This window comes from Garra rufa, chromosome 19 (genome assembly GCF_049309525.1).
Source record: "Garra rufa chromosome 19, GarRuf1.0, whole genome shotgun sequence".
NCBI lineage: Eukaryota > Metazoa > Chordata > Actinopteri > Cypriniformes > Cyprinidae > Garra > Garra rufa.
In genome coordinates this window covers 7,253,487-7,281,357 of record NC_133379.1, presented here as the reverse complement: position 1 = coordinate 7,281,357, position 27,871 = coordinate 7,253,487, and the positions used below count along the sequence as shown (strand labels likewise).

Sequence of the window (27,871 nt, the reverse complement as noted above, 5' to 3'; positions counted from 1 at the left end):
CTACGCAAAAGAAATAATGTAGTAACATGTTTTCTTTTCATGCAGTATTGTAATTGATGGTGGATTTTCTGAAACCCTACCCACCAACATCACAGTATTGCAGGGTCAGCTTCTGCTATTATTGAACTGTATAAAATCTCTCTAATATGTGACCCTGGACCACAAAAACAGTCTTAAGTAGCAGGGGTATATTTGTAGCAACAGCCAAAAATACATTGTATGGGTCGATATGATCGATTTTTCTTTTATGCCAAAAATCATTAGGATATTAAGTAAAGATCGTGTTCCATGAAGACAATTTGTAAATTTCCTACCGTAAATATATCAAAACTTAATTTTTGATCGGTATTATGCATTGCTAAGAAGCGATTTTCTCAATATTTAGATTTTTTTTTTGCACCCTCAGATTCCAAATATTTAAATAGTTGTATCTCGACCAAATATTGTCCTATCCTAACAAACCATACATCAATGGAAAGCTTATTTAATCATTTATTAATTAAAAAAATGTCTGGTTTTGTGGTCCAGGGTCACAAACAAGAAGAGTTATATTTAAACACTTCTCCATACGTAAATATAGCCTTTTTGTGTTTAAATAGAACCAATAATTTATTGGTTTGTATATGCAGTGATCATTGCATATAATTAATAGACAAATGTTTTTGTTCGATAAAAATAGTTCGAGGCAAATGTTCACTTTCTTTTTATTTATACTTTTTTACATTAAATATACAGATAGACATTATTAGATAGTTATATACATTAAATACATAGATAGTTATTATTCTATTTTTACTTGATTTCCCAAAAGCCTACGTGCTCGTGCAACACACCTCAAGCATGAGGCCGTAGGATGTAATGGCGACGCTCACGATGACGCGCAAGGTCACTTTAAAGAGTCATGAATATTCATTATTACAATAAGGTCGTGACCAAAGCCACGCCCCCTGGGTGGGTTGATTTTTCTAAGCGGTCACGTTGCGTTGCGGCATTGAAACGGAAGGCTGTCGACAGTAGGGCATCTTTTGCATCACTCTCTCTCCTAAACAGGTAAGTGATTGAATTCTTAATTTAAAAATACTTAACTATTTAAAATGATAGTGACTTGATGCTTGACTGACATTTAAATGTCATTTAACGTTGCTCGTTTTGATGTTGAATATAATTTTGTTCATTCATTCATTCTGAAATTTTATTTCAAATATGTGCTATTTTAATAGTCCAACGTCAGTTATTCGCTTTGCATTAACTGTCAGAAGTAAGTTAACGTTAAAAGATCCGACAGGTGGTTGTCTCATTTAACGTTACTTCTTCATCAGGCCTTCATCATGCTACAATGATAAATGCGTTTTAGCTATGTTTACATAAACATATAAAAGACGTCTCATTTATTTCAATGTTAAATGTATGTAAAAACGTTTTAATGCTTTTAACACTTCAGTATCAACTATATAAAACGACAAACATCATCATGTCGACATTCATGACATTCAATGTCACCCTGAGCACGGGTGAACACACTATCATCATCACCACAATCGCTCTTCCGTGTATTTAGAGTAACAGAGCTAGCAGAAACCTGACAAACCGAATCTATATTAACGTTTTTCTGACAGAATATGCTAATTAAGTCGTCATATGCACGTTTTATGTCTACACAGCATTATGGTTGCGGTTGATGTCTGCGGAAGGGAGTGTGGCCGATCTGCACGTAGGCATTTGGGCATTTCCTACATCACCGTAGCTTTAGCCTAGCTGAGATGAGCTAACGTGATGAAATAACATTTCCTGAGTTCTTTAGAGATTTTACACACATCCTTACAACATCACACGCTCTCAAATAAGATGTACATCAAATTTAGGTTTTATCAAAGACGTCCTTCACTCTAAAAGTCGACCTCATACGCTTTAACATGAACGCTAGAACGCTCACATCCCGTTGCGTCACGGCGTATATAACGTTGTGATGAATCACTCGAGCTGTGCTCTCATCCTCTCGCGTTTCGTGTATACGTGCTGAGGATGGTGTCTCTCCTCTGTGAGTACACCGCAGGTACATGTAAAGTGTTGCTCAAGGTTAAATGAACTAAGCTGATGATGGAGACTAAGCTCAGGATGTACTGTTCTCTAACCCGTGTCCTTTTACTCTTTTATTTCTTCTTTTATGCACTTTAATGCATTTTTGTATCTTTTGCATAACCATTGTATTACTTTTTGTATTTACCATTGCAAACATTTTTAATTAAATCTTTAATTAGTATTTTTTCTAGAGAAACTAATTCTTAGCAAACAGATCATTTAAAAGGAAATTGCCAAGCTCTGTGTGAAGAACTACACTACCCATAATCCTGAAGTGAGATCCACCAATCAGAAAAGTGTTTTATTTGATGACGCCACAATTTAAGTGCGTAGTCTTCGATAGATCATGCATATACATTTATGCTTAGCCTTCATGGAGAAGGCTAGTTTGTTTCATTGAAATCCCAATGGAGAAAATGAATGTAAAAGATACTTCCGGCATAATAGTCCCTGGAAAAATGGGCGGTGACTGACTCACTGTTGCGCATGATGCAGTGCAGAGCAACAGATGCAGACTGAATCTGTCAGCTGTCACTTATGCCTCGTGCATTTTCTTTGAGAAGCATCTTCTGCAAGGCCACTCACAAACAAGACTTGTTTGAATAAATATAGGGATAAGCATTTGACATTATTATTTTCAGTGCATTTCTTTTCTATTGCAATTAGATCTGAAGCACCAAATCCCTTCAGCTTTTTATGTGCAATGGTAAAAGTGGTCAGCAATGATCGGAAGGGGTTGTTCTTCACGCCCATAACTGATAGCTCTTCCATCCTGCTATTTTGAGCTTGTATATCCAAGCATCTAGCAGATTGATGCCTTATAGGCCTTAATTTGACCCACTGTGTGATTTGTTTAAAACCAGTTAAGAATTAAGACTGTAATTAAATGACTTAAAAGCACTGTGTCTAAACATCATGCCATCATGACTCATCAAAATGTATTCCCTTGCATTAGAAACACTAATGGGAACCAAGCCCATGTGGTTCTCTTTAATATAAACAGAGCTTGCAGTTTTCTGTGAAATATTACATAATAAACTATGTAACATAGGCAAGCTGTCTAAATAACATCTAGTCTGTCTCTAACCTATTGCTATTAGTGTATGTAGGATAATATTTCATATAAATAACAATACATTAATAAAATAGCAAAAAATAATATTAATATTATTTAATTCTAAAAACTTAAATGAATCGAAATTTAGTTTGCAACTTGAAAGCATTTGTGACCCTGGACCACAAAACCAGTCGTAAGGGTCAATTTTTAAAATTGCTTTTATATCTAAATAAGCTTTCCATTGATGCATGAGTTGTTAGGATAGAACAATATTTGGCTGAGATACAACTATCTGGAATCTGAGGTTGCAAAAAAATCTAAATATTGAGAAAATTGCCTTTAAATGTCCAAAAGTCCAAAGTAAGGTCTTAGCAATTTGTAGTGCTAATCAAAAATTAAGTTTTGATATATTTATGGTAGGAAATTTACAAAATATCTTCATGGAACATGATCTTTGCTTAATACCCTAATGATTTTGGCATCAAAGAAAAATTTATTATTTTGACCCATACAATGTATTTTTGGCTATTGCTACAAATATACCCATGCTACTTCAGACAGGTTTTGTGATCCAGGGTTATTTGAAGTTTAATTTACACAAGTGATAACCCTTACTCTATGTGGTATGTTTGTAACAGCAATTGTGTTGCAAGCGAAAAGCAAGAGAGGTCACTTTGAATAAGGACAATTGGACACCTCTTCATCATGGATCACTGACTGTGCTCATACATTAAAATGACCTTTGGTTGCCCTTTGTAGTGTCATAAAATCCAATACATTGTCAATGAAGCCAATACAGTCTGGCCTTTTGCATTAAAACGACAGTTCACCCAAAAATGAAAATTTTACATTTACATTTAGTCATTTAGCAAATGGTTTATACAAAGCAAATTACAAATGAGGACAAGAGAAGCAATCAAAACCAACAAAAGAGCAACAAAAACCAACCTATGAGTTTCTTCTGTCAAGCACAAAAGAAGATATTTCCATAGTATGGAAAAACATTATGGAAGTCAATGGCTACACTCCTGAATATAAAGGTGCTTCACGATGCCATAGAAGAACCCTTTTTGTCTAAATGGTTCTATAAAGAATCTTTAACATCTGAGGAACCTTTCTGTTTCACAAAAGGTTATTTGTGGTAAAGGAATGTTTTTCAGACTATAAAAAGGAATGAAAGAGATGGTTCTTTAAAAAACCTTTGACTGAAATGGTTCTTCTATGGCATCGCTGTGAAGAACCTTTTAAAGCACCTTTATTTTTAAGAGTGTACTGTCAACAATAATAATTATAAGAATGTTTGCAACCAAACAGTTGATGCTAGCCATTTGTTGCATCTCATTTTGGAGGCTGGGCCCACCAGATGTCGCAAATATTGACTGTATATATATCTCAATTAAGAAAAGTAACCATTAGATTGCAAAGAAAGATGGAAATTACAGTCACACCTCAGACAAAATGAGTGAATTTTATTAATACTTTTTTAAATAAGACTGTATGTGGCTGACAAATGCGACCTCTGGAGGATGCAGCCTTCAGATGAGACAGAGCAATTCTGCCCTCCAAAGGCAAAGCACAGTAACTACACATTTGGTCAACATTGAGTTAAGGCTTAAAATGGACTTTGTGACAACTGTTTTGTCTTGTGGCAAAGTCTCCTGGTTCAATTTTGTCCCGTTTCAGAGAAACGAGAGTGTCAACATGTTTGACTAGCTGGTGTAAAAACTTTACAGGCATTTTTCTCAGTTTCAATGTTGGCGTAGTTACTGCACTTTGCCTTTGGAGGGCAGAATTGACTTCTATAGTATAGGAAAAATACTATGGAAGTCAATGGCTACCGGCAAACTTTTGGTTGCCAACCTTCTTTAAATTATTATTGTTGACAGCACACTCTTAAAAAAAAAAAAGTTGCTTTAAAAGGTTCTTCACAGCGATGCCATAGAAGAACCATTTTAGTCAAAGAACCATCTTTCTTACCTTTTTATAATCTGAAGAACCTGCCTTTGCCACAAAGAACCTTTTGTAAAACAGAAAGTTTGTTCTTGTTTTGTTCTTCTATGGCATCATGAAGCACCTTTATTTTTAAGAGTGTAGCCATTGACTTCCATAGTATTTTTTCCATACTATGGAAGTCAATGGCTACTGTCAACTGTTTGGTTACCAACGCTCTTCCAAATATCTTCTTTTGTGCTCAGCAGAAGAGAGAAACTCATTTAGGTTTGAAACAACTTGAGATTGAACTATCCCTTAAACATGAACTCAAAATAAATCCATTCAGTATGTCTGGACTGCAGTATGTCAGTGGAACGGTAAGAGCATGTTGTGACACATCCCTTACAAAACTCAAAATATGTGAAACCATGCAAAGAAAGAGGTGAGCGGCAGCCATGGGCTGTGCTTTTCTATGGAAACTTCCATTGTTCAACAAACCTAATGAGGCATATTCATTCACAGAGTCAGCCTTCAGGGATCACTTCAGTAATACGGTGATAAGCCATATGCTAGAATAGAAATACAACATCATCTGAGATGCTAGAGAAACGAAAACTGCCATGAAAGCAGCTTATTTGTTCAGTCTCTCATTAAAACCCACAGAGGGGTATCTCTGATTAAATAATTTCAGTAGCATTAGTTAAGGACAACATAACATTAAGTCATTCTATGTATCTTGATAGGTTGGTTTTCTCTTTTATTCCATGCATTCTGTGCATGAACTGGTGTGTTTGGTGTCACAGCACATCTAGCTGTGATTTATATCTAAACAGACCAGCCAGTTCGTGCCGGTTTTGGCTCGTTCCATTCAGCACAGAGATGGGGGAGCACTCAGCCAGAAAGTGTAATCAATATACAGGCATAGAAAGAGATTTAGACAAGCGATAAACTCCACAGTCGATACTAACGATAATAACCCTTGTCTAAAAGAAGTGTGCTTAATTGTGTTATATACTTAAAATCTTAGATGTGTATTTTAAAAAACTATACATTGCAGATAATATAATATCAATGAAATAAAAGTCAGTTTTTGTCACTCTTTCTTAACAAATAATTTTTAAATAAAACAAATTTAATTTTAAGTCATTATTTTAATCTATAATAATTTTGTGCTTAAAGAAGGACACTACTTTTAGTGTGTTGACAAACATACTAAAGACCATGCGTTTGATTATAATTTTACATGTAGGTTGTTATTCAGTATAACATTTAAATCACTCTTTAGTTCGGCTAATTACATTTAATATGAATTTAAACTATAATACTTCTTTTTCACAAGGAAAATAAACAAAACCTTATAATAAAAATGTTGTCAATGCAGGACTCTAAATCTATGTAGTAATAGACAGTGGGGCATGTCTAATGGGGATTGACAGCAGAGATTAGAGAAGTGTGATTATATAACAGCAATAGAAAACACTCTGCTGGCTTTAGTCCACGTTATTACGCAATCAGCCTCGCTGAAGAGCTTGTGAGGAAGAGTGGGCTGGAATATCAACCAGACCCTTTTAGATGCCCTGAATAATGAGGCACAGTTTTGTTTATCCATAGCCAGCAGTCAGACGTTTCCAGAAGAAGAGTTGTTCTTCTTTATGTGACTTTTTTGGGGTGAAATGGTGTTTCTAAGAAGCAGAAAACACTGCCAATTTCCCATTAGAGCCATGGTCTGATTTACAAATCAAGAGCCATAGTGTCTCTGTATGTGTAACTATATAGCCAGTAATTATATATGTGACCCTGGAACACAAAAAGTCTTGAGTCAATTTTTGTAAAATCAAAGCTGAATAAGTAAGCTTTCAATTGATGTATGGCTTTTTAGGATGGGACAGTATTTGGAAATCTAAGAGTGCAAAAAAAGTAAAAAAAAAAAAAAATCATAATATTGAGAAAATCGCCTTTAAAGTTTAATTAATCAAAAATTAAGTTAGGAAATTTACAAAATATCTTAATGGAGCATGATCTTTACTTAATATCCTAATGATTTTTGGCAAAAATAGATCATTTTGACCCATACAATGTATTTTTGGCTATTGCTACAAATATACTTGTGCTACTTAAGACTGGTTTTGTGGTCCAGGGTCACACATGTGCCTTGCAAAAGTATTCATACCCCTTTCACGTTTTGTTGCAGCATTATGTAAAAAATCAGTTTATACTCCCTACACCATAATAATGACAAAGCAAAAACCAGATTTGCAAATTTTACAAATTTATTAAAAATAAAACACTGAAATAAGTACATTGCATAAGTATTCATACCCTTAACTCAGTACATGGTTGAAGCACCTTTACAGCCTCAAGTCTTTTGGGGTATGATGTGACAAGCTTTGTACATCTGCATTTGGCAATTATCTGCCATTCTTTGCCTCACCTTTTCACCTCTCAAGCTCTGTCAGCTTGGATGAGGGCTGGCAGACATTTTCTAGAGTCCTAGTTGTTCCAATCGTCTTCCATTATGATAATGGAGGCTACATGCTCCTGTGAACCTTCAATGCAGCAGATTTTTTTCTGAACTCTTCCCTAGATCATTGCCTTAACGCAAGTCTGTCACTGAGCTCTACAGGCAGTTATCTTGACCTCAGGACTTGGTTTTGCTCTGATATGCATTTTCAGCTGTTAGACCTTTTCTGAGAGGTGTGTGCCTTTCCAAATCATACTCATTCAAATGAATTTGCCACAGTTTAACTCCACTCGAAGTGTAGTAACATCTAGAAGCAACATGAATGCTCCTGAGCTAAATTTTGAGTGCCCCAGAAAAGGGTATGAATACTTATGCAACGGGATCTTTTCAGTTTTTTATTTTTAATAAATTTGCACAGATGTTAAAAACCTATTTTTTGCTTTGCCATTATGGAGTAGGGAGTGTAGATTGATGTGGGGGAAAAAAGTAATTCAAAGTAGTTTAACATAAGGCAGCAACGTAACAAAATGTATGTAAAAAATATATATATTGTGTTGAGTGGTTCTTTGCCTCTGTGTTGTGCATTATGATTGTTGTGTGAAGTTGTTGGTAAGATGTGTCTCTACCATTCCTCTATTGCAGGTTGCTTTGAGCCGCAAACATGACGCACCAGTACCCCGCATTAACAACTGAGCAGAAGAAGGAGCTGCAGGACATCGCTCAGCGTATCGTAGCTCCTGGGAAAGGCATCCTCGCTGCAGATGAGTCCACAGGTCAGTGAGGGTTTCATCTTAAATGGAAATAACACATTCAGTTAGATCATTTGCTCCCCCTCATGTTGTTCCAAAGCCATTTGATGTTCTGTCTCCCTTGGAGCATGAAATATGCAGCAAACAGCTTTCTGTGTGTCGCTCTAACACAATGATATGAATTTCTGCGTCTATACAGGTAGCATGGCAAAGCGCCTGAACCCCATCGGCGTCGAGAACACGGAGGAAAACCGCCGTCTGTACCGCCAGCTCCTTTTCACTGCTGATGAGCGCATTGACAAGTGCATTGGTGGTGTTATCTTCTTCCATGAGACCCTTTACCAGAACGCTGATGATGGCACACAGTTTGCCAAGATGATCAAAGACAGGGGCATGGTTGTCGGAATCAAGGTACAAGATTTGATTTAAATTAATTATTTTGTTCAACAAGGATGCATTACATTGATCAAAAATGACAGTAAAGTAATTTAAAAAAATTCTATTTCAGTTGTTTTAGCAGTAAATCAGCATATTCAATTGAATTCTGAAGGATCATGTGACACTGAGGACTAGAGTAATTTTGCATCACAGGAATAAATTACATTTGAATACGTAATAAAATAGTAAGAATTTATTTTAAATTGTAATATTTCACAGTATTACTGTTTTTATTGTATTTGGATCAAGTAAATGTAGCCTTGAACATAAGAGTCTTCTTTTAAGAGCAGAAACCAACCAACCTCTAAATTTTTAATAGTGTGTGTATATATAGTATTAAATTATAAATAAAATATTTAGACCTGCCATAAATACTGAGTGCTGAGTTATAAATAAGTAGGCATGTTGACCAAGAATTAGGATAAGATTAATAGGTTAGAACAGGTTGTTCATATTTGCCGCAACAAGGTGCCTTTATTAGACCTTTTTAGCTATTAGAAATATACTTTCAAATTATATTTGTATAATTTTCTTTGTATTTATAGTTTACAGGTAAATTCAGCATATTTAAGGTATTTAGAGGTTCAAGCGTGTAGCACTGAAACCCTATTGTAATTGTTAGAATGGCCAAGGATCAGCCATCTCCATGTAAAACTGATCATTCAGACCAAACCCTAAGTCGTAGAGACTTGAAATTCACATAGCCAACAATGTCACCAAGACTCGCCCCAATTGGCCTGATGGGGGCACTACAGCAAACAAAAGTATGAAATCACTCATAGCTTCTAAACCAATCGTGTGGTGAAATTTTGGGGGTATTTATTTTTCTACTTTTGCGAACTTGTCCTAGGTTTTTCATCTGATCGGAACCAAACCAGTTAAGATTCTCGGAAGAGTGAATATCAATATTTATCAAAAAAAAAAAAGTCGACTCACCGTCGCAAAGCGACAACGAAACGTTTGAAAGGAGCAGGGTCACTTTTGGTAAAATGCCTATAACTCCTGAACAGAATGAGATATCTTCGCCAAACTCAGAACACTTATATAAGAGCTCAATCTGAGGTCGCAGGAAAAAAATCGTGGAGCTTGGCCACTTGGTGGTGCTATAGGAGGGATAAAAACATAAAAATGACTATAAATACGTAAAAATTTATCCTATCAACATGAAAATCGCTGTTCGCAGTCTTGGTCCAAAATGCTAGAAGTGTCTGTCAGGACATTTGCATATCTCGAAAAATCATGGCCACCTTTGGCCGAAGAATTTTGAGCGCCTGTTAGACCAGGTTAATGAAGGCTAATCAGAACGAAAACTTGGTGGGCCTGTTTGTCTGAAAAAACACTTCAGTACAATTCTCTGGACTCTCTGGGTCAATAATTATTAAAAAAATGTTGAAACTTAAGATATAACAGGGTCAAATTTAAAACTTAAAACTTCACGAAACCTGCTAAGCACTTGCGACAGATGATTCTAAACAAGCATGCAATGTTTTAAGGAGATCGGACCACAGCTGCAGCTATTGCAGTCATAAACATTAAAAAACATATTTCTATGGCACATTACCAGTATTTGCTAAAAATGCTTTTCAAATCATTGATTTAGGTGGTTATAGGCTTGCTTAATATCATGTATATAATGTCTTTTATATGTGTACTTAAATGCCTTAAAGTGCTTGAACCCCGGAAAAAAAAAAAATTAAGATGGGTATTAGAAAATATAGTTAGGACTGTTGGATTATTAGCAGTGCTTCCATGACAGTTTGATCCTAAAGCAGGTTGTTTTCTTTTACAGGTTGACAAAGGTGTTGTCCCTCTGGCAGGAACTAATGGAGAGACCACAACACAGGGTAAGCTTACAGTCACTGATATAATATTGGCTAAAAATTATGGAAATTATGTCGGCGCCGATTGCCTTGTGAGCAGTGCGTCGACATACAGCGCCGTTGCGCTCCGGGCGTCTCGTGTTCGAATCCCGACTCGAGGACCTTTCCCGATCCCGCCCCCATCTCTCTCCCACTTCGCTGTCATGTCTGATCTGTCCTATCATAATAAAGGCAAAAATGGCAAAAAATAAATCTTAAAAAAATAAAATGATGGAAATTATAATGATGTTTTGTTAATGGGATGCCTGTTTGTCTTAAGGGCTCGATGGCCTGTCAGAACGCTGTGCGCAGTATAAGAAAGACGGCGCAGACTTTGCCAAGTGGCGGTGTGTGCTGAAGATCAGCGAGACCACTCCTTCAGAGTTAGCCATCATGGAGAATGCTAACGTCCTGGCTCGCTACGCCAGCATCTGCCAGCAGGTGAGCTCATTAAATCTTGGCCGTCTTTGCGCTTATCTTAGAGGCAAACAGTTTTGTTATTGTTAACTAAATATGACAACTATTAAAAGTCAGTTGCTGAATCAATAATTAGAATAAACTGAAATTAAATCTAAATCTAAATGCACTACCAGTCAAAAGTTTTTGAACAGTAAGATTTTTATTGTTTTTTAAAGAAGTTTCTTCTGCTCACCAAACCTGCATTCATTTGATCCAAAGTACAGCAAAAACACTACCATTTTGAAATATTTTTACTGTTTAAAATAACAATTTGAGTTTTATATTTTAATATATTGTAAAATGTAATTTATTCCTGTGATTTCAAAGCTAAATTTTTAGCATCATTACTCCAGTCAAACAATCCTTTAGAAATCATTCTAATATTCTGATTTGCTGCCCAAAAACATTTATTATTATGTTGGAAATATAAAATCAGATTTCTTTGATTGATAGAAAGTTCAGAAGAACAGCATTCATCTGAAATAGATATATTTTGTAACATTATAAATGAACATCAAAACACCATATTAGAATGATTTCTAAAGGATCATGTGACACTGAAGACTGGAGTAATGATGCTTATATTTGATCATAGGAATAAATTACATTTTAAAATATATTTAAATAGAAATATAATTTAATTATTTAATATTTAATATTTTAAATACTACACATTTTTCAAAATTACTGCTTTTGCTGTACTTTGGATCAAATAAATGCAGGCTTGGTGAGCAGAAGAGAACTCTTTAAAAAACATTAAAAATCTTACTGTTCAAAAACTTTAGACTGGTAGTGTATTTAAATAAAAAATTAAAACTAGCTGAATTGATATAAGCTGGTGTACTAAACTGACAAACTAAAAACAGAAATATAAACATCACATAGTATGACTAAAACTTAAAAATTGTTTTAAATTAAAAACTGAAAATAAATACATTAACAGGTCTTGATATGTATTTAGATGTTTTTGAGACTTGAAGCTAATGCATAGATATCAGAGATAAGATGTAACCAATGGAGTCTTGAGTTTTAACGTAATATTGTCTGTTTGTTTGTTTTTTTTTCAGAATGGGATTGTGCCCATTGTTGAGCCAGAGATTCTGCCTGATGGTGACCACGACTTGAAGCGCTGCCAGTATGTTACAGAGAAGGTACATAAAAACTGACGTCATTTTACAGCATCCAGCATTTGATTTAATAAGTTGTTACATAATATATAGTTGAATTTACTTTATCTTTGTTTCCCATGTATCTCCAGGTCCTTGCTGCCTGCTACAAGGCCCTGTCTGACCATCACGTCTATCTGGAGGGAACTCTTCTGAAACCCAACATGGTGACAGCTGGACACGCCTGCCCCACCAAATACAACAGTCAGGAAATTGCCATGGCTACAGTGACAGCCTTGCGCCGTACTGTTCCCCCCGCAGTAACAGGTGAGTCATGAGTCTAATGGAGCAAACATTCATTTACCATTTGGAGCTTTAAGAATGTGGTTGCTGGTTATTGAAGAATATGAAGAGTGGCATGATGTAGATAATAAGTGCAAGTGGCGTGTTTTGAAAAAACAGTGAGAGCAGTAAACAGTATGTGGCGATCTCAGTCCCATTTCGGAAAATGTACATAATCCGTTTTGGAATTCCTCTGGCAGGTGTGACTTTCCTCTCTGGAGGTCAGAGCGAGGAGGAGGCTTCTGTCAACCTGAACGCCATCAACAACTGCCCTCTGACAAAACCCTGGGCCCTCACCTTCTCCTACGGACGTGCCCTGCAGGCCTCTGCCCTCAACGCCTGGCGCGGAGCCAAGGACAATGAGAAGGCCGCCACAGAGGAGTTCATTAAGCGCGCTGAGGTCAGTTGATCAAATCGTTTTCCCATTAAGGTGCAGTCACTTTAGCTCACACAGAAGTCACTTCCAAACTAAGCAACTTTCTCTTGGTCAGCACAGTTCATTTGTGTGACCTACTGGAATCAGTTACTAAATTTGTCCTAAACTAGGATTCCTATTGAAATGACTGAATTTTGCCACAAAAACACTGGTAATTGTGGCTACCCCTAAAGCTAATTTTATTTTTGATCTAAAATGCCTAACATTTAATTAATGAATTTTATGGACATTTCTGTAGTTAATATAATTTAAATAATACTCAATAAATATGCTCATCAATATGTAAATATGCTAATTTCAATTTAACTAATTTTATTTTATTTTTCAGATAATAATGGTAATATCTATAAAATGTACATCTAAATTTTCTTCAGAAATCATGACCGGCTGATATAACAAATCTCATATAACAGATATTATCATATTATGAACCTTCTGTGTGATATCTATAGATTATCATTTGTGGGGGGCTTTTCTTAAATACTGATATATACAACTAATTTGGATTTAATCTAAACAATTATTTAGCATATAATGTTATTGATGTACTGAAAGTCCATCAGCCAAAAATATACAGCCATAATAGCAAAATTTAAAATAAAATAAATTTGTTAAGCTGAAATATTGGTTTTATCGTGTGAGAACATAACACTAATAAACTATAATTTTATTTCGAAATAATATGTTTAAATAAAATTTAATAAAAATATTGTAATAAAATTATATACACTACCAGTCAAAAGATTTTTTGTTTTTTAAAGAAGCCTGCATTTATTTAATCCAAAGTAAAGCAAAACAGTACAATTTTGAAATATTTTTACTATTTAAAAAGACTGTTTTCTATTTGAATATATTTTAAAATGTAATTTATTTCTGTGATTTCAAAGCTGAATTTTTAGCATCATTACTCCAGTCACATGATCCTTCAGAAATCATTTTAATATTCTGATTTGGTGCTCAAAAACATTTATTTAATTTATTATGTTGAAAACAGCAGAGTTGATTTTTTTTTTAGGTTTCTTTGATGAATAGAAAGTTCAGCATTTATCTGAAATAGAAATCTTTTGTAACATTATACATGTCTTTATCATCACTTTTGATCAATTTAAATCATCCTTGCTAAGATCAATTCTGATCTTGGGATCTTTCTATTCATCAAAGAATTCTGAAAAAAATTAATTATTATTAAATATTGATGATGATGATGATAATAATAATAATAAAAATGTTATTGTTAATGTTGAACAGCATATTAAAATGATTTCTGAAGTTTCATGTGACACTGAAGACTGGAGTAATGATGCTGAAAATTCAGATTTGATCACTGAAATAAATTACATTTTTAAATGTATTTAAATAGAAAACAGTTCATTTAAATATTACAAATATTTCAAAATAGTTTTTGCTGTTCTATCAAATAAATACAGGCTTGTTGAGCATAACTGACTTCTTTAAAAAAACATTAAAAATCTTACTGTTCAAAACTTTTGACTGGAAGGGCATAATATTCCAAAATAATATAAAACTTGATACCAATAAAGTTAGGAGGTGAATTTGTTTTAAATGGCTTGGGCTACAATTATTTTGTTCTTTGTTTTTGTAAGGTCTTTCTAAAACTGCTGATTTAGGCAACATAAACTGATCTTTGTGATCTTTCCCCAGGCTAATGGATTGGCTGCTCAAGGCAAGTACGTCTCCAAAGGAACCGGTGGATCAGCGGGACAGTCCCTGTACGTGGCCAATCACGCCTACTAAACATCCCGGGTCCCATCGTTCCAGCTTCCGCCAGCCAATAGTATAGTGCACAGCTGCTACCCTTCCTGTCACCGACCAATCACAGGCCTGCGCTGTCTTCTGTACTTTAGGGTTGTCATTGCAATGTCTCATAATGTATCTATTTAAAATGTATTAAACTATAGAGATATAGAAAGGTACGCAGAAGATTCCTTTTTATTTTTGAAACATCCTGAGCATGGTTTCATGCTACAAACAAGAAAACAGTATTTTTTTGTGGCCCGTTAGCTGGTTTTAAATGAAAGTATATGTATATCAGCCGTTCTGTTTTTATTATTCCAACATAAGTCATTCCAATTCAGGCACCAGCCACTCGAGTTGACTTGTCACATTCCTTTCAGTGCAGTTTGACCTCGTCGGTCCTCATGATGATGTGTGGAAGATGTGAATACTGAGCTCAGATTAGTGTATGCCAGCAGGGGCAGTTTACCATAATAGGGAATGAAATAGAGTAATATATAATGGCTAATTATGATTAACTCCACCAGACTCTGAGGAATATTATTTTGTGTTGTGTTCACATATAATATTAATGCATTGTCTGGGCTGTGTGATTTACTGTTCAAGAAATTTAATATAAAATACTAACAATATTAGTTTGAGAAGGACCATTATTTTGGAATTGTGCTCCGATGTGTTGTGTGCTTGAGTGTATCATGCTCTCCCTCTCCTCCCTGTATTTGTTACATAGTGCTACATGAATAAAAAACTCTATATTGGTTGTAAACGGCGGGAGCGGACCAAACTGTGGAGCTTCTGGGGAGGGGAGCACTCACTGCTCTGTTGACAAAATGTGATCTTGTGATTTGATGTTGTTCTCTAAGCACTTTGTGTGTCAGATAGTAAAAACTAAAATAAAATACTGTAAAACCCCAGATTCTGTTTGTCATTATTATAGATTTATTTTGAGCCATAACTTAGTTACCACATTCATTCCATTGAAGCTTTCCTCTACAGACCCTAAGCAATTCACTGAATAAAGCATGTTCACATAAATCTAAGTACATGGGTAATTATCAGTTATTTATTCGAGAGAGTTATGTAATATAAAGCATTTTGCAGAACAAATGGGTGGTAAAATGTCTGTATAATTATTCTAAAATTAATGGTTGCATAATTGTTATAAAGCGTTAGAGGCACAAATCCAGTGTGTTGAGACCTATTAGATGTGTTTGATAGAATATTACCTAACAGAAAATTGCGAATTAATTGTTTATTTAATTAGTATTTACACTACCACTCAAAAGTTTAAGATTTTCAATGTTTTTTTTTTTTTAAAGAAGTCCCTTCTGCTCACCAAGCCTGCATTTATTTGATCCAAAATACTGCAAAAGCAGTAATATTGTGAAATATTTTTTACTATTTAAAATAACTGTTTTCTATTTGAATATATTTTAAAATGTAGTTTATTCCTGTGGTCATCATTACTCCAGTCTTCAGTGTTACATGATCCTTCAGAAATCATTCTAATACGCTGATTTGCTGTTCAAGAATCATTTATTATTATTATTATCAATATTTAAAACAGATGAGTACATTTTTGTCAGGATTCTTTGATAAATCATTATCTGAATTAAAAAGCTTTTGTAACATTATACACTATACAATTCAAAAGCTTGGAGTCAAGTATAGTCATTTTTTGGGAAAGAAATTATTTTGCAAGGATGATTTATATTGATCAGATAAATCATAAATGCTGTTCTTATGAACTTTCCATTCATCAAATAAAGAAAAAAAATTCTACTCAGCTGTTTTCAGCATAAAAATAGTAATAAATGTTTTTTGAGCAGCAAATCAAAATATTAGAATGATTTCTGAAGGATCATGTGACTGGAGTAATGATGCTAAAAAATATGCACTAAAATCACAGAAATAAATTAGATTTTAAAATATATTAGAATACAAAACAGTTATTTTAAATAGTAAAAAAAATAAAAGCTCAGTTTTACAGTTTTTGTTGTACTTCAATCGAATAAATACAATCTTATTGTTCAACTGGTATTGTAGTGTACTTTTTATTACCAAAAATAGATTTGATATGCACTATTTACCCCACAATGTCATGGAGGCACCCGCGTTCCCGCCACTGGCACCAGCTAGACCTCGTCATCACCAGGCGTGCGGAACTGTCCAGTGTCCTCCTCACCCGCAGTTACCATAGCGCCGACTGTGACACAGACCACTCCCTGGTGGCCAGCAAGGTGCGAGTACTCCCGAAGAAGCTCCACCACTCCAACAAGAAGGGATGACCACGCATCAACATCTGCTGTGCAAGCAACCCGGAGAAGACACTACATTTTGTCAGCACCTTGCAGGAGGCACTCGCAGAAGAGACGCCTGATGACACCATCGACTCCAAGTGGTCCCACCTCCGTGACGCTGCGTACAACACGGCTATCTCTGCCTACGGGAAGAAGGAACGGAAGAATGACGACTGGTACGAGGCCCACTGGGAGAAAATGGAGCCCGTCACAGAAGCAAAGAGGAAAGCCCTCCTGGCTTACAAGGCGTCGCCAACCCCCATTACACTCGAAGCCCTCAGGACTGCCAGGAGAAACGCCCAGTAGACTGCTCGCCACTGTACCAAGACCTATTGGCTGAACCTCTGCAGCAGTATACACACAGCTGCTGACTCCGGGGACGCGCGAGGCATGTACGAAAGGGATCAAGAAGGCGACTGGCCCAATAAGCTCCAAGACAGCTCCTCTGAAGTCCAAGACGGGTGAAGTCATCACTGACCAGGAAAAGCAGCTACGGTGCTGGGTTGAGCACTACCTCGAGTTGTACGCAACCCAAAACATCGTCACTAACACCGGACTGGACGCCATCCCAGACATGTCAGTCATGGAGGAGCTAGACATCCCACTCACCTTAGATGAGCTCAGAAAAGCCATCGACTGCCTTGCTTGCGGGAAGGCTCCAGGAAGTGACGGCATCCCGGCAGAAGCCCTAAAGAATGGGAAGCCTGCGCTGCTTCAGCCCCTGCACGAACTCCTCTGCCTCTGCTGGGAACAGGGCTACATCCTACATCCCTTAGGATATGCGAGACGCCAACATCGTCACCATTTATAAAAACAAAGGTGATCGTAGCGACTGCAACAATTATCGAGGCATCTCTCTTCTCAGCATTGTAGGCAAGGCCTTCACTCGCGTCGCCCTGGCACGCCTGCAGACCCTAGCATCCCGCATCTACCCAGAGTCCCAGTGTGGCTTCAGAGCTGGCCGATCAACTGTAGACATGATCTTCTCACTACGCCAACTGCAGGAGAAGTGCAGAGAGCAGCAGATGCCCCTCTACATCGCCTTTGTGGATCTGACAAAGGCATTTGACCTCGTCAGCTGGAGCGGACTCTTCAGGCTGTTGCAGAAGATCGGCTGTCCCCCACGACTGCTCATCATTGTGTCGGCTTTTCATGAGGACATGCACAGCACAGTCGTCTTCAACGGTGCAACATCAGAGGCTTTCCCACTCAGCAGCGGGGTGAAACAAAGCTGTGTCCTCGCGCTGATGCTCTTCGGCATCTTCTTCTCCATGCTCCTCCAATACGCCTTCAAGGACTGCAGGGAGGGAGTACATCCACACCAGGGCTGACGGCAAGCTGTTCAACATCGCCCGTCTCCGCGCCAAGACTAAAGTCACAGAAGTCCTCATCCGTGAGTTGCTCTTTGCCGATGACGCAGCCTTGACATCCCATATGGAAGACAGCCTGCAGCAGCTTGTCAGTCGTCTCTCCCACGCCGGCAAGGAGTTCGGACTGACCATCAGTCTGAAGAAGACCAACGTCTTGGCCCAGGACGCAGACTCTCCTCCAACCATCGCCATCGATGGGTACAACCTGGAAGTTGTGGAGAGCTTCACTTACCTCGGGTCCACAATCACCAGCTCGCTCTCCATTGACACAGAGGTCAACAGCAGGATCGCCAAAGCAGCAGCAGCTTTCGCTGGACTGAACCAGAGGCTCTGGCAAAACTCCAATCTCACTGAGAAGACCAAGCTGCGCGTCTACCAAGCCTGCGTGCTCAGCACACTCCTCTACAGCAGCGAGGCATGGACCATCTACGTGAGTCAGGAGAAGAAACTTAACAGCTTTCACCTGAGGTCCCTGCGGCGCATTTTGCGCATCCACTGGCAGGACAAGATACCCAACACTGAGGTCCTGGAACACGCCAGCATGAACAGCATGTTCACCATTCTTAGTAAAAGGCGCCTGCGATGGCTTGGCCACGTCAGAAGAATGGAACCAGGCCGCATTCCCAAGGACCTGCTGTACGGTGAACTAGCTGAGGGCACACGACTGACTGGTTGCCCGCGACTGCGCTACAAAGACGTCTGCAAGAAAGACATGAAGCAGTTTAACATCAACGTCAACTCATGGGAATGCCTCGCAAAAGACCAATCCGCGTGGCGCCTTGCTGTCAGATAAGGCACACAGAAAGCTGAGGAAGCCAGAAATAAAACCCTGGCCGTAAAGAGAACCAGGAGGAAGGAGAAACAACAGCAGCCCCAGCCGGCATCGTCGTTCACCTGCAGCAAATGCAAGAAGGACTGCCACTCTAGAATCGGACTGTTTTAGCCACTCGCGAAGGTGCAGATAGAACATCACCCAACTGGAAGCTACACCATCGTCTCCTGAAGACAGAAGGATGCCAGACAGATGAATAATATTAAATATATGAAAACTAAACAGACCTAGTCATTCCAAACCTGTATGACTGTATTTCTTCCATGGAACATAAAATTTGATATTTTGTGAAATGCCGGTAACCAAAACCATTTTTGAAACATTATTTAAAATAGCTTCATTTGTGATCTGCAGAAGAAATAAACATATATAGGTTTAACACGACATGAGAATGAGTAAATAAATACAGAAAAAATACACAAAACCAGTTTTAAGTAGCACGGGTATATTTGTAGCAATAGCCAAAAATGCATTGTATTGGTAAAAAATGTCGATTTTTCTTTTATGCCAAAAATCCTTAGATATTAAGCTTCATGTTCCATGAAGATATTTTGTAAATTTCCTACCAGAAATATATCATAAGTTAATTTTTGATTAGTTATATGCATTGCTAAGAACTTAATCTGGACAACTTTAAAGGCGATTTTCTCAATATTTTGATGTTTTTGCACCCTCAGATTGCAGATTTTCAAATAGTTAGGCTATATCTCGACCAAATTTTGTCCTATCCTAACAAACCATACATCAATGGAAAGCTTATTTATTCAGTATGTTTATTAAGTATATAGTTATGTTTCAGTTATGACTGGTTTTGTGGTCCAGGGTCACATTCAGGTGAACTGTTTTTTAAAAGTGGCGTTACTATTTAATGCAAACCGGAAGAGAAATGAATCGGCTTTTTAAGGAAGTGCGAATGACACTAAACCCGCCTCTTTTGGCTCTGATTGGACGCTTCTGTGTCCTCTGTCGTCTGATTGGATAGAATCCTCCAATAGCGGGTTATGCGGTAGTCATTTCACACAGCAATGGCAGCCCTGCAGCTTGGTGAGTCCTGTGCATTAGTTCAAAACGATTTCCTTATTTTTCTTTGGAAATTATTTAAATGTCCACTTTTTTTTTTCTTTCAGATATTCATATAACGGTTATAACACCAAAGCCAAATGTTAGCGTATTGCTAACGTTAGCTTCGTTATTGTTAAGCATGTTGATAATCAGGGTTGGGTCACTCACTATGTTTTTATGTATGTATGATAGCATATTCTGTGTTCACCACAATTTCAGTGAATATGTAGTTCCTATTTAGTAATAATTCCTATTATTGGTCATTACAGAAAAGCAGCGAGGGCGATATGCTGCTCTTGCCATCGCTGCAGTGGTCATTGTTGTGGGTGTCCCACTATGGTGGAAGACCACAGAGACCTACCGCGCCTGGCTCCCTTTCTCTGAGATCAGCGAACTCGACACCCTCCAGGTAACACCAACTTCGTCCTTCATCAAATCAGAATCATGTTTGTGAATTTTTTATTTCTGAAATGATACATTATCTTGTGTTTGACAGCTCCAGCTAAGTGTTGATGTCGAGGTGGTCTTCTCTCGAGGAACACTGACCCCAGAACAGCAGAAGAAGGTTCCACTTAGTCATGTCAATGAAAAGGAGCACAACATTGATGGTAAGTGAGCAATTTCTGAAAGTGTTTGGAAGCTTCATCATAAAACAAATGTGAATGTGTTCACACAAAGAACAGAAATTTAAATATATTTTTCCTCTCCAGCTAAAACAGGTTTGCGGTACAAATATGAAACCAGATATCGCACTGCTACTGTAATGGAGGAAGACGCCTTGAATCAGCAAACTGCCGCAGGTTAAGTGGATTTATTATTGCTAATAATTCGGGTATACAGTGCCAGTCAAAAGCTTTTGATAGGTTTTTGATTTAAAGATTTTTAATGTTTTTTTAAAAAGGTCTCTTCTGCTCACCAAGCCTGCATTTATTTCATCCAAAGTACAGCAAAAACAGTGTAAATGTGAAATATTTTTACTATTTAAAATAACTTTTCGATTTGAATATATTTTAAAATCGAATTTATTCTACTGATTTCAAAGCTGATTTCAAAGCTGTTAAATTTTTTTTGCATCATTACTCCAGTCACATTATCCTTCAGAAATCATTCTAATATGATCTGCTGCTTAAAAAAATTTATTGTTATTATTTTTATTATTATTTTGTTGTAGTTTTTCTTTTGATGAATAGAAAGTTCAGAAGAATATAAATCTCTTGTAATATTGTAAATGTATTTATCATCACTTTTGATCCATTTAAAGCATCCTTGCTAAATAAAACTATTAATTTCTATAATTTCTTTCTCCTTAAAAATACTATCTCCAAGCTTTTCAATCGTAAAGTGTATAATGTTACAAACGCTTTTTATTTCAGACAAGTGTTCTTTGGATCTTTCTATTCAGCAAAAAAAATCCTGTATAAAATGTACTTAACTGTTTTAAATATTGATAATAATGGTAATAATAATGAATGTTTCTTGAACGGCAAATCAGCATATTAGAATGATTTCTAAAGGATCATATGACTGGAGTAATGATGCTGAAAATGTAGCTTTGATCACAGAAATAAATTACATATTAAAATGAATTCAAATAGAAAGCAGTTATTTTAAATAGTAAAAAATATTTCACAGTATCATCAATATTCACTGAAATCATTTCTTTAAAAAACATTACAAATCTTACTGTTCAAAAACCTTTGACTGGTAGTGTACAAATACACAGCATTCACAGGATTATTTAATCAGTTATTTATTTGAATTATTAATTAATACCAATTCAATTAGACTTTTTTTATTTCATTGCAGTCATTCCCACTTAAGTAAGAACAACTGCAATCACTTAGTAGTCCACTTAGTCCATTATATTTTGCTTTTAGAGCCATAAATTGAATTGACTCCCAACAGAACTAAAAAATTGATTTAGTTGTTAACTCAAAATTGTGAACATTTATAGGGATTTTGGTGTATTTTGGCAATATTATGCACGTTTTGCATTGATTAGAAATTTGCATTGTCCCTGAAATATGGATAACAAAAAAATAATATTAATAGTATTTGTTGAGTTATTCCAAACAAAATTTTAAATGATCAGTTTTGGTTTTCTTAAGTTTACTCGCATCACTCATTTTTAAACATAAATTAAATTCTGTAACAGTACAATAGTGTTTCTATTCTTGAGCTGTTTACTTCTCTCTCCACAGAGGCAGATCTATCCCTGCACATGCTCTCTGAGAGCTCTTGTGGGTCTGTAGTTGTGTATGTGATTCCTGAGTCCTCCACCCTACTACCAGAGGTAAGATTTAGATACATACTGTGAAATCACCTCTGAAGCTCATTGTGCTCATTCCGGCTGTTTACGTTCAGGATGTGAAAGTGTATGTGGGGCAACGGCGCACTGCACTGCTACGTTCCCCTCCATTTAAAAGTTCTTGGAGTCTGAAGGAAGTCCTATCAAGTCTGGATGTGAAAGTGGAGCAGGTGGTGAGCACCATGTCCTTCAGTCACCAGGATGTTGTAGCTGCTCTGAGTGACCGTGTCCGCTTGACCAAAGTGACTAAGGAAAGTATGGCAGACAGCATGAGGGCCATCAAATCCAGTCCTGGTGAGTGTTCTCCCTCATTTTCTCAATAGCATACTCATTTAGTTTTCTTAATCTAAACTTGAGGTCAAAAGTTTACATAAACTTTGCAGAATCTGCACAATGTTAAGTATTTTGCCAAAACAAGGATCATACAAAACTGAATAAGATATTTCGCATAAAAGATGTTTACATACAGAGAAAAAATTTTTTTTTTATGTGTCCCTTGTTTGTCTTGAACAGTTAAACTGCCCACTGTTCTTCAGAAAAAGTCCCAAAGATTCTTTGTTTTTTCAGCATTTTTGTGTATTTGAACTCTTTCCAGCAATGAATGTATGATTTTGAAATCCATCTTTTTACACTGAGGACAACTGGGGGACTCATATGCAACTATTACAAAAGGTTTAAACGCTTACTTAAAACTCTTTAATTTGAACATTAGGGTAAATTTAACTTTTTACTTTTTTTGCCTTCTGAAGGCCAGTACTAAATGAAAAATATGATATTTAGGCAAAATAAGAAAAATGTACACCTCTTCATTCTCTTCAAAAGTTTACACCCCAGCTGTTAATGCGTCGTTTTTTTTTTCTGAAGCACCAGTGAGCATTTGAACCTTCTGTAATCGTTGCATACGAGTCCCCTAAGTTGTCCTCAGTGTGAAAAGATGGATCACAAAATCATACAGTCATTGTTGGAAAGAGTTCAAATACACACAAATGCTGAAAAACCAAAGAATTTGTTTGTGGGACCTGAAGGATGTTTCTGAAGAACAGCAGGCAGTTTAATTGTTGGGGGAAAACAAGAAACTCATGAACAACTATCACTATACAAAAAAACACACAGCTGTGGATCATTCAGGTAACAACACAGTATTAAGAATCATTGTATGAAAACTTTTGAATGGGGTTTTTGTTATTACTTCAACTATTATTTTCTCTTATGGACTATATGTAAACATCTTTTATGTGAAATATCTTATTCAGGTCAGAACTACATAAAAAAAGAACATTCGTTTTTTGTATAATCCCTCTTATTTCGATAAAATAATTAACATTTTGCAGATTCTGCAAGGTGTATGTAAACTTTTGACCTCAACTCAACTATAATTTCACCTTTTTTTTTTTAAGGCTACGAGATCACATTCAGTCTGCTCAACCCAGACCCAAAGTCACACAGTCTTCACTGGGATATCGAAGGCGCAGTTCAAAGCTACATTCAGCCTTTATTGAACAAACTTGCACCTATAGCCAACTTTTCAGTGGACTCTCAGGTACCCAAGCACAATTACATTGTAGTTTGTGTGGAACTTAACAAATGTGTCCTCTCACAGGGCTGACGGTATATTCTGTTCCCTGCAACAGTTATAAATGTGTCAACCTGCACTGCTATTAGAGCTGCTTTGTGTTTTTACACAAGATAAATGAATAAACATAAAGCAGTGCAAGAGAGGTCATTTTATTTATCTTCAAGACTCATTCAGTTAGAATTTTATATTTTGCGTTTTAGCATTGTCACTTGAGTGTCTGTTTGTTTTTTCCCCCAAGATTCTGTATTATGCCGTTCTGGGTGTGAACCCTCGTTTTGACAACAGTGTGTCGGCTTATACACTCAGTGCAGACAGCCTGTCTCATGTTATCAACCCTGTTGAGGCCAGACTAGGTAAGACTTGACCTATGACAGATGTGATTTGCTTTGAATGATTTTTTTTATTCTCATGTAGATGTACACGTTGGTATTCTCTTTCATGCAGGTTCCAACGCAGCTTCCTCTAACCCTGTCTTGAATTTCCTGCTGTATGTGCCAGATGCCCACCACTCTCCTCTCTTCATCAAAGACCACAGCAAAAGGGAAGTGCCTTCTAACGCCTTTCACAGCCCTCGTTGGGGTGGCATTATGGTACGGTCCGGATTTATTCACTTCAACATACACTACGAGTCAAAAGTTATTTAACACTAAGAGTTAATGTTTTTAAAATAAGTCTCTTCTGCTCCCCAAGCCTGCATTTATTTGATCCAAAGTACAGCAAAAACAGTACAAATTTGAAATATTTTTTACTATTTAAAATAACTTTCTTCTATTTGAATAGAAATAGAAATATATAGAAATATATTTTAAAATGTAATTTATTCAACACTGAATGCTGCTCAAAAAAACATTTATCATTATGTTAAAAACTGCCGAGTAGAATTGAAGGTTTCTTTGATAAATAGAAAGTTCAGAAGAACAACATTTATCTAAAATATTTTGTAACATTATAAATGTCTTTGTCAACACTATTTATCAATTGAAAGCATCCTTGCTGAATAAAAGTATTAATTTCTGTAATTAAAAAAAATAATAAAATACTGACTTTTTTTTAATGGTGTCATGTATAATGTTACAAATGTGTTTTATTTCAGAGAAATGATCTTTGGAACTTTTTATGCTTCAAAGAATCCTGAAAAAAAATTACTCTTTAAATATTGATAATAAATAAATAAATATCTATCAGCATATTAGAATGATTTTTGAAAAATCAAGTGACTGGAGTAATGAAGGTGAAAAATTAGCTTTGATCACAGGAATAAATTACATTTTAAAATGTATTCAAATAGAAAACAGTTATTTTAAATAGTAAAAATATTTCAAAATTTTACTGTTTTTGCTGTGCTTCGAATCAAATAGATGCATGCTTAGTGAGAAGAAGAAACGTCTTTAAAAAACATAAAAAATCTTTGACTGATTTAAAAAATTTTTACTTTTTAATTCCGGGCTTCCATACTTACATTAAATATTGTAAATTATATGAAACAATGTGAATGTGCTGGATGTTGCAAACATTGCTATATTGTCTCTTTCATTTTTCATTATGTCCTCAGGTGTACAATGTGAATGAAATGTACGGACCTGAAGCTAAACGTCCTGTAGATATCAACATTAATATGGCTAAAGTGATGGGTGTCTTCTTAGCACAGTTACGGTTAGTACTTAAACATTTCACTTTTATAAATTTAAATGAAAAAGCCTGTTTGCCCAGATGAAGGTGTTTCATTTTTCTTTCTTTATTTTGTTTCCAGACTCATGCTAGGAGTGCAGCATTCTAATCCTCCCCCAGGCTTTGTGCTGCAGAGTCCAGGCAGCACTGGACTGGCTGATTGGGAGCTGGACCGACTCCTGTGGAGCCGCAGCGTGGAGAACATCGCCACCGCGAGCACCACCATCACCTCGCTGGCTCAGCTCCTCGACCAGATTGGAAACATCGTCATCAATGACAACATTGCACAGCAGGTGGGCGGTCCAGATGTTCATAGTTCATCACATAATGAAATAGCCCCACTGTAACGTTTAGTCCTGAACAGTAGGAATTATAAAATGCATGATTTCGCTATTATTTCTCACGCAGGTTTCCAGTGCGGTGACGTCGCTACAATATGCTGTGGCCGAGTTGGAGGCTGGGAACTTGGCTTTTGCTCTCCAGTACAGCAGAGAGGCCATTTTGGCTTCAGAGAAGGCCTTTTTCGACCCCTCTCTGTTGCATCTTCTTTATTTTCCGGACGATCAGAAATTCGCCATCTACATTCCTCTTTTTCTGCCCATGTGTGTACCAATTGTACTCTCACTACTGAAAATCGTGAGTGAAGCTAAACAAAGGCGAGCAGCAAAACAAGCCAAAAAGGACTGAGGAAACGCAGCTAATGGCTGCACTTGTGCAGCATGTTCAAAAACACATTGATTCATTAAAAGATGATGTGTGTGGTGTATATTTTATTTATTAGACCAGTTGTCTAAACTGTCATCGGCTGAAAATAACTGATATGAAATGTGGGTTATGTGTTATTGCTGCTTAAATTTACAAAGACAGCTGTACTGAGCAATGAATGAGTGAAATAATTGATGTTTTGCTTTTTCTGTCCACATTAAGTGTTTGCACTGCTTGTCTTGTTTTAATACTGTAACACTGGATCATAATCTGAGTTTTAAGAAGGTTCATAAGGGTTTATTGGGCATATTGTGGTTTGTTTCTCAAAGGGTTCATACAAAAACAATACAATTAAAAAATATATAAAAAATAAAAAGTAACACATTAGATATGTTTAATGACATATTACAATCATTTCTCTGAATGTTTGAGTTGTGTGTTGACTTTAAAATGGGTTTGTATAGAGATCCAAGTATGATGCCACAATACGAAGTTGTGTTGTATTTACAGTTCTATGAATTTTCCAATGTGAAAACCTCATATTTATACAAATGTCAGCCTTAACTGTTTGTTTTACAGTTTGACTAAAAACCAAATGTGCCAGGGACAAATATGGAAGTATTTTCCATGCTGTATTTCCACCATTCACACAGAATTTATGACAAGTACACTACCAGTTTTTGAACAGTAAGATATTTAATGTCTCTTCTGCCCACCAAGCATTTTGTATTTAAATATAATTTAAAATGTAGTTTATTCCTGTGATTTCAATGCTGAATTTTTAGCATCATAACTCCAGTCACATGGTCCTTCAGAAATCATTTTAATATTCTGATTTGCTGATCAAAAAATATTTGTTATCATCATTTTGTTGAAAACAGCTGAATAGAATTTTTTTCAAGTTTCTTTGAACTTTAGAAAGTTGAGAAGAACGGCATTTGTCTCGAGTATAAATCTTTTGACATTAAAAATGTCTATCACCAATTTAAAGCATCCTTTTGATCAATTTAAAGCATCCTTGCTAAATAAAAGTTTTTCATTTCTATCATTTCTTTCTCAAAAAAAAAAAAGTTTTTTAGCTTTTGAATGGTATAGTGTATAATTTTACAAAAGTTTTTTTCTTATTTCAGATAAATGCTGATCTTTGGATCTTTCTTTTTATCAAAGAGTCCTGAAAAAAAACCTCAACTGTTTTAAATATTAATAATATTAATAATAAATGTTTCTTGAACAGCAAATCAGCATATTAGAATGATTTATAATGTGACACTGAAGACTATTGTTGCTAAAAATTCAGCTTTGAAATCACAGGAATTTTACATATTTAAATGTATTAAAACAGAAAACAGTTATTTTAAATAGTAAAAATATTTCAAA

At 36.2% G+C, this 27,871-nt stretch overlaps 2 protein-coding genes across 2 annotated transcripts; both read left to right on the top strand.

The window, feature by feature from the left end:
* The first annotated feature begins 921 nt into the window (after window positions 1-921).
* Window positions 922-15,587, top strand: aldocb (aldolase C, fructose-bisphosphate, b). The gene is made up of 9 exons (XM_073824113.1): window positions 922-1,050; window positions 8,172-8,302; window positions 8,478-8,689; window positions 10,506-10,560; window positions 10,856-11,016; window positions 12,102-12,185; window positions 12,293-12,467; window positions 12,683-12,882; window positions 14,581-15,587. The coding sequence occupies exons 2-9, from the start codon at window positions 8,191-8,193 to the stop codon at window positions 14,671-14,673; spliced, it is 1,092 nt and encodes a 363-aa protein (XP_073680214.1). The 5' UTR covers window positions 922-1,050; window positions 8,172-8,190; the 3' UTR covers window positions 14,674-15,587.
* Window positions 15,588-20,178: 4,591 nt separating this feature from the next.
* On the top strand, window positions 20,179-26,881 carry pigs (phosphatidylinositol glycan anchor biosynthesis, class S). Its single transcript, XM_073824468.1, has 12 exons — window positions 20,179-20,219; window positions 20,507-20,646; window positions 20,734-20,845; window positions 20,948-21,037; window positions 22,439-22,530; window positions 22,602-22,839; window positions 23,943-24,085; window positions 24,360-24,474; window positions 24,566-24,711; window positions 25,674-25,774; window positions 25,872-26,082; window positions 26,198-26,881. The coding sequence occupies exons 1-12, from the start codon at window positions 20,201-20,203 to the stop codon at window positions 26,474-26,476; spliced, it is 1,686 nt and encodes a 561-aa protein (XP_073680569.1). The 5' UTR covers window positions 20,179-20,200; the 3' UTR covers window positions 26,477-26,881.
* Window positions 26,882-27,871: the final 990 nt, after the last annotated feature.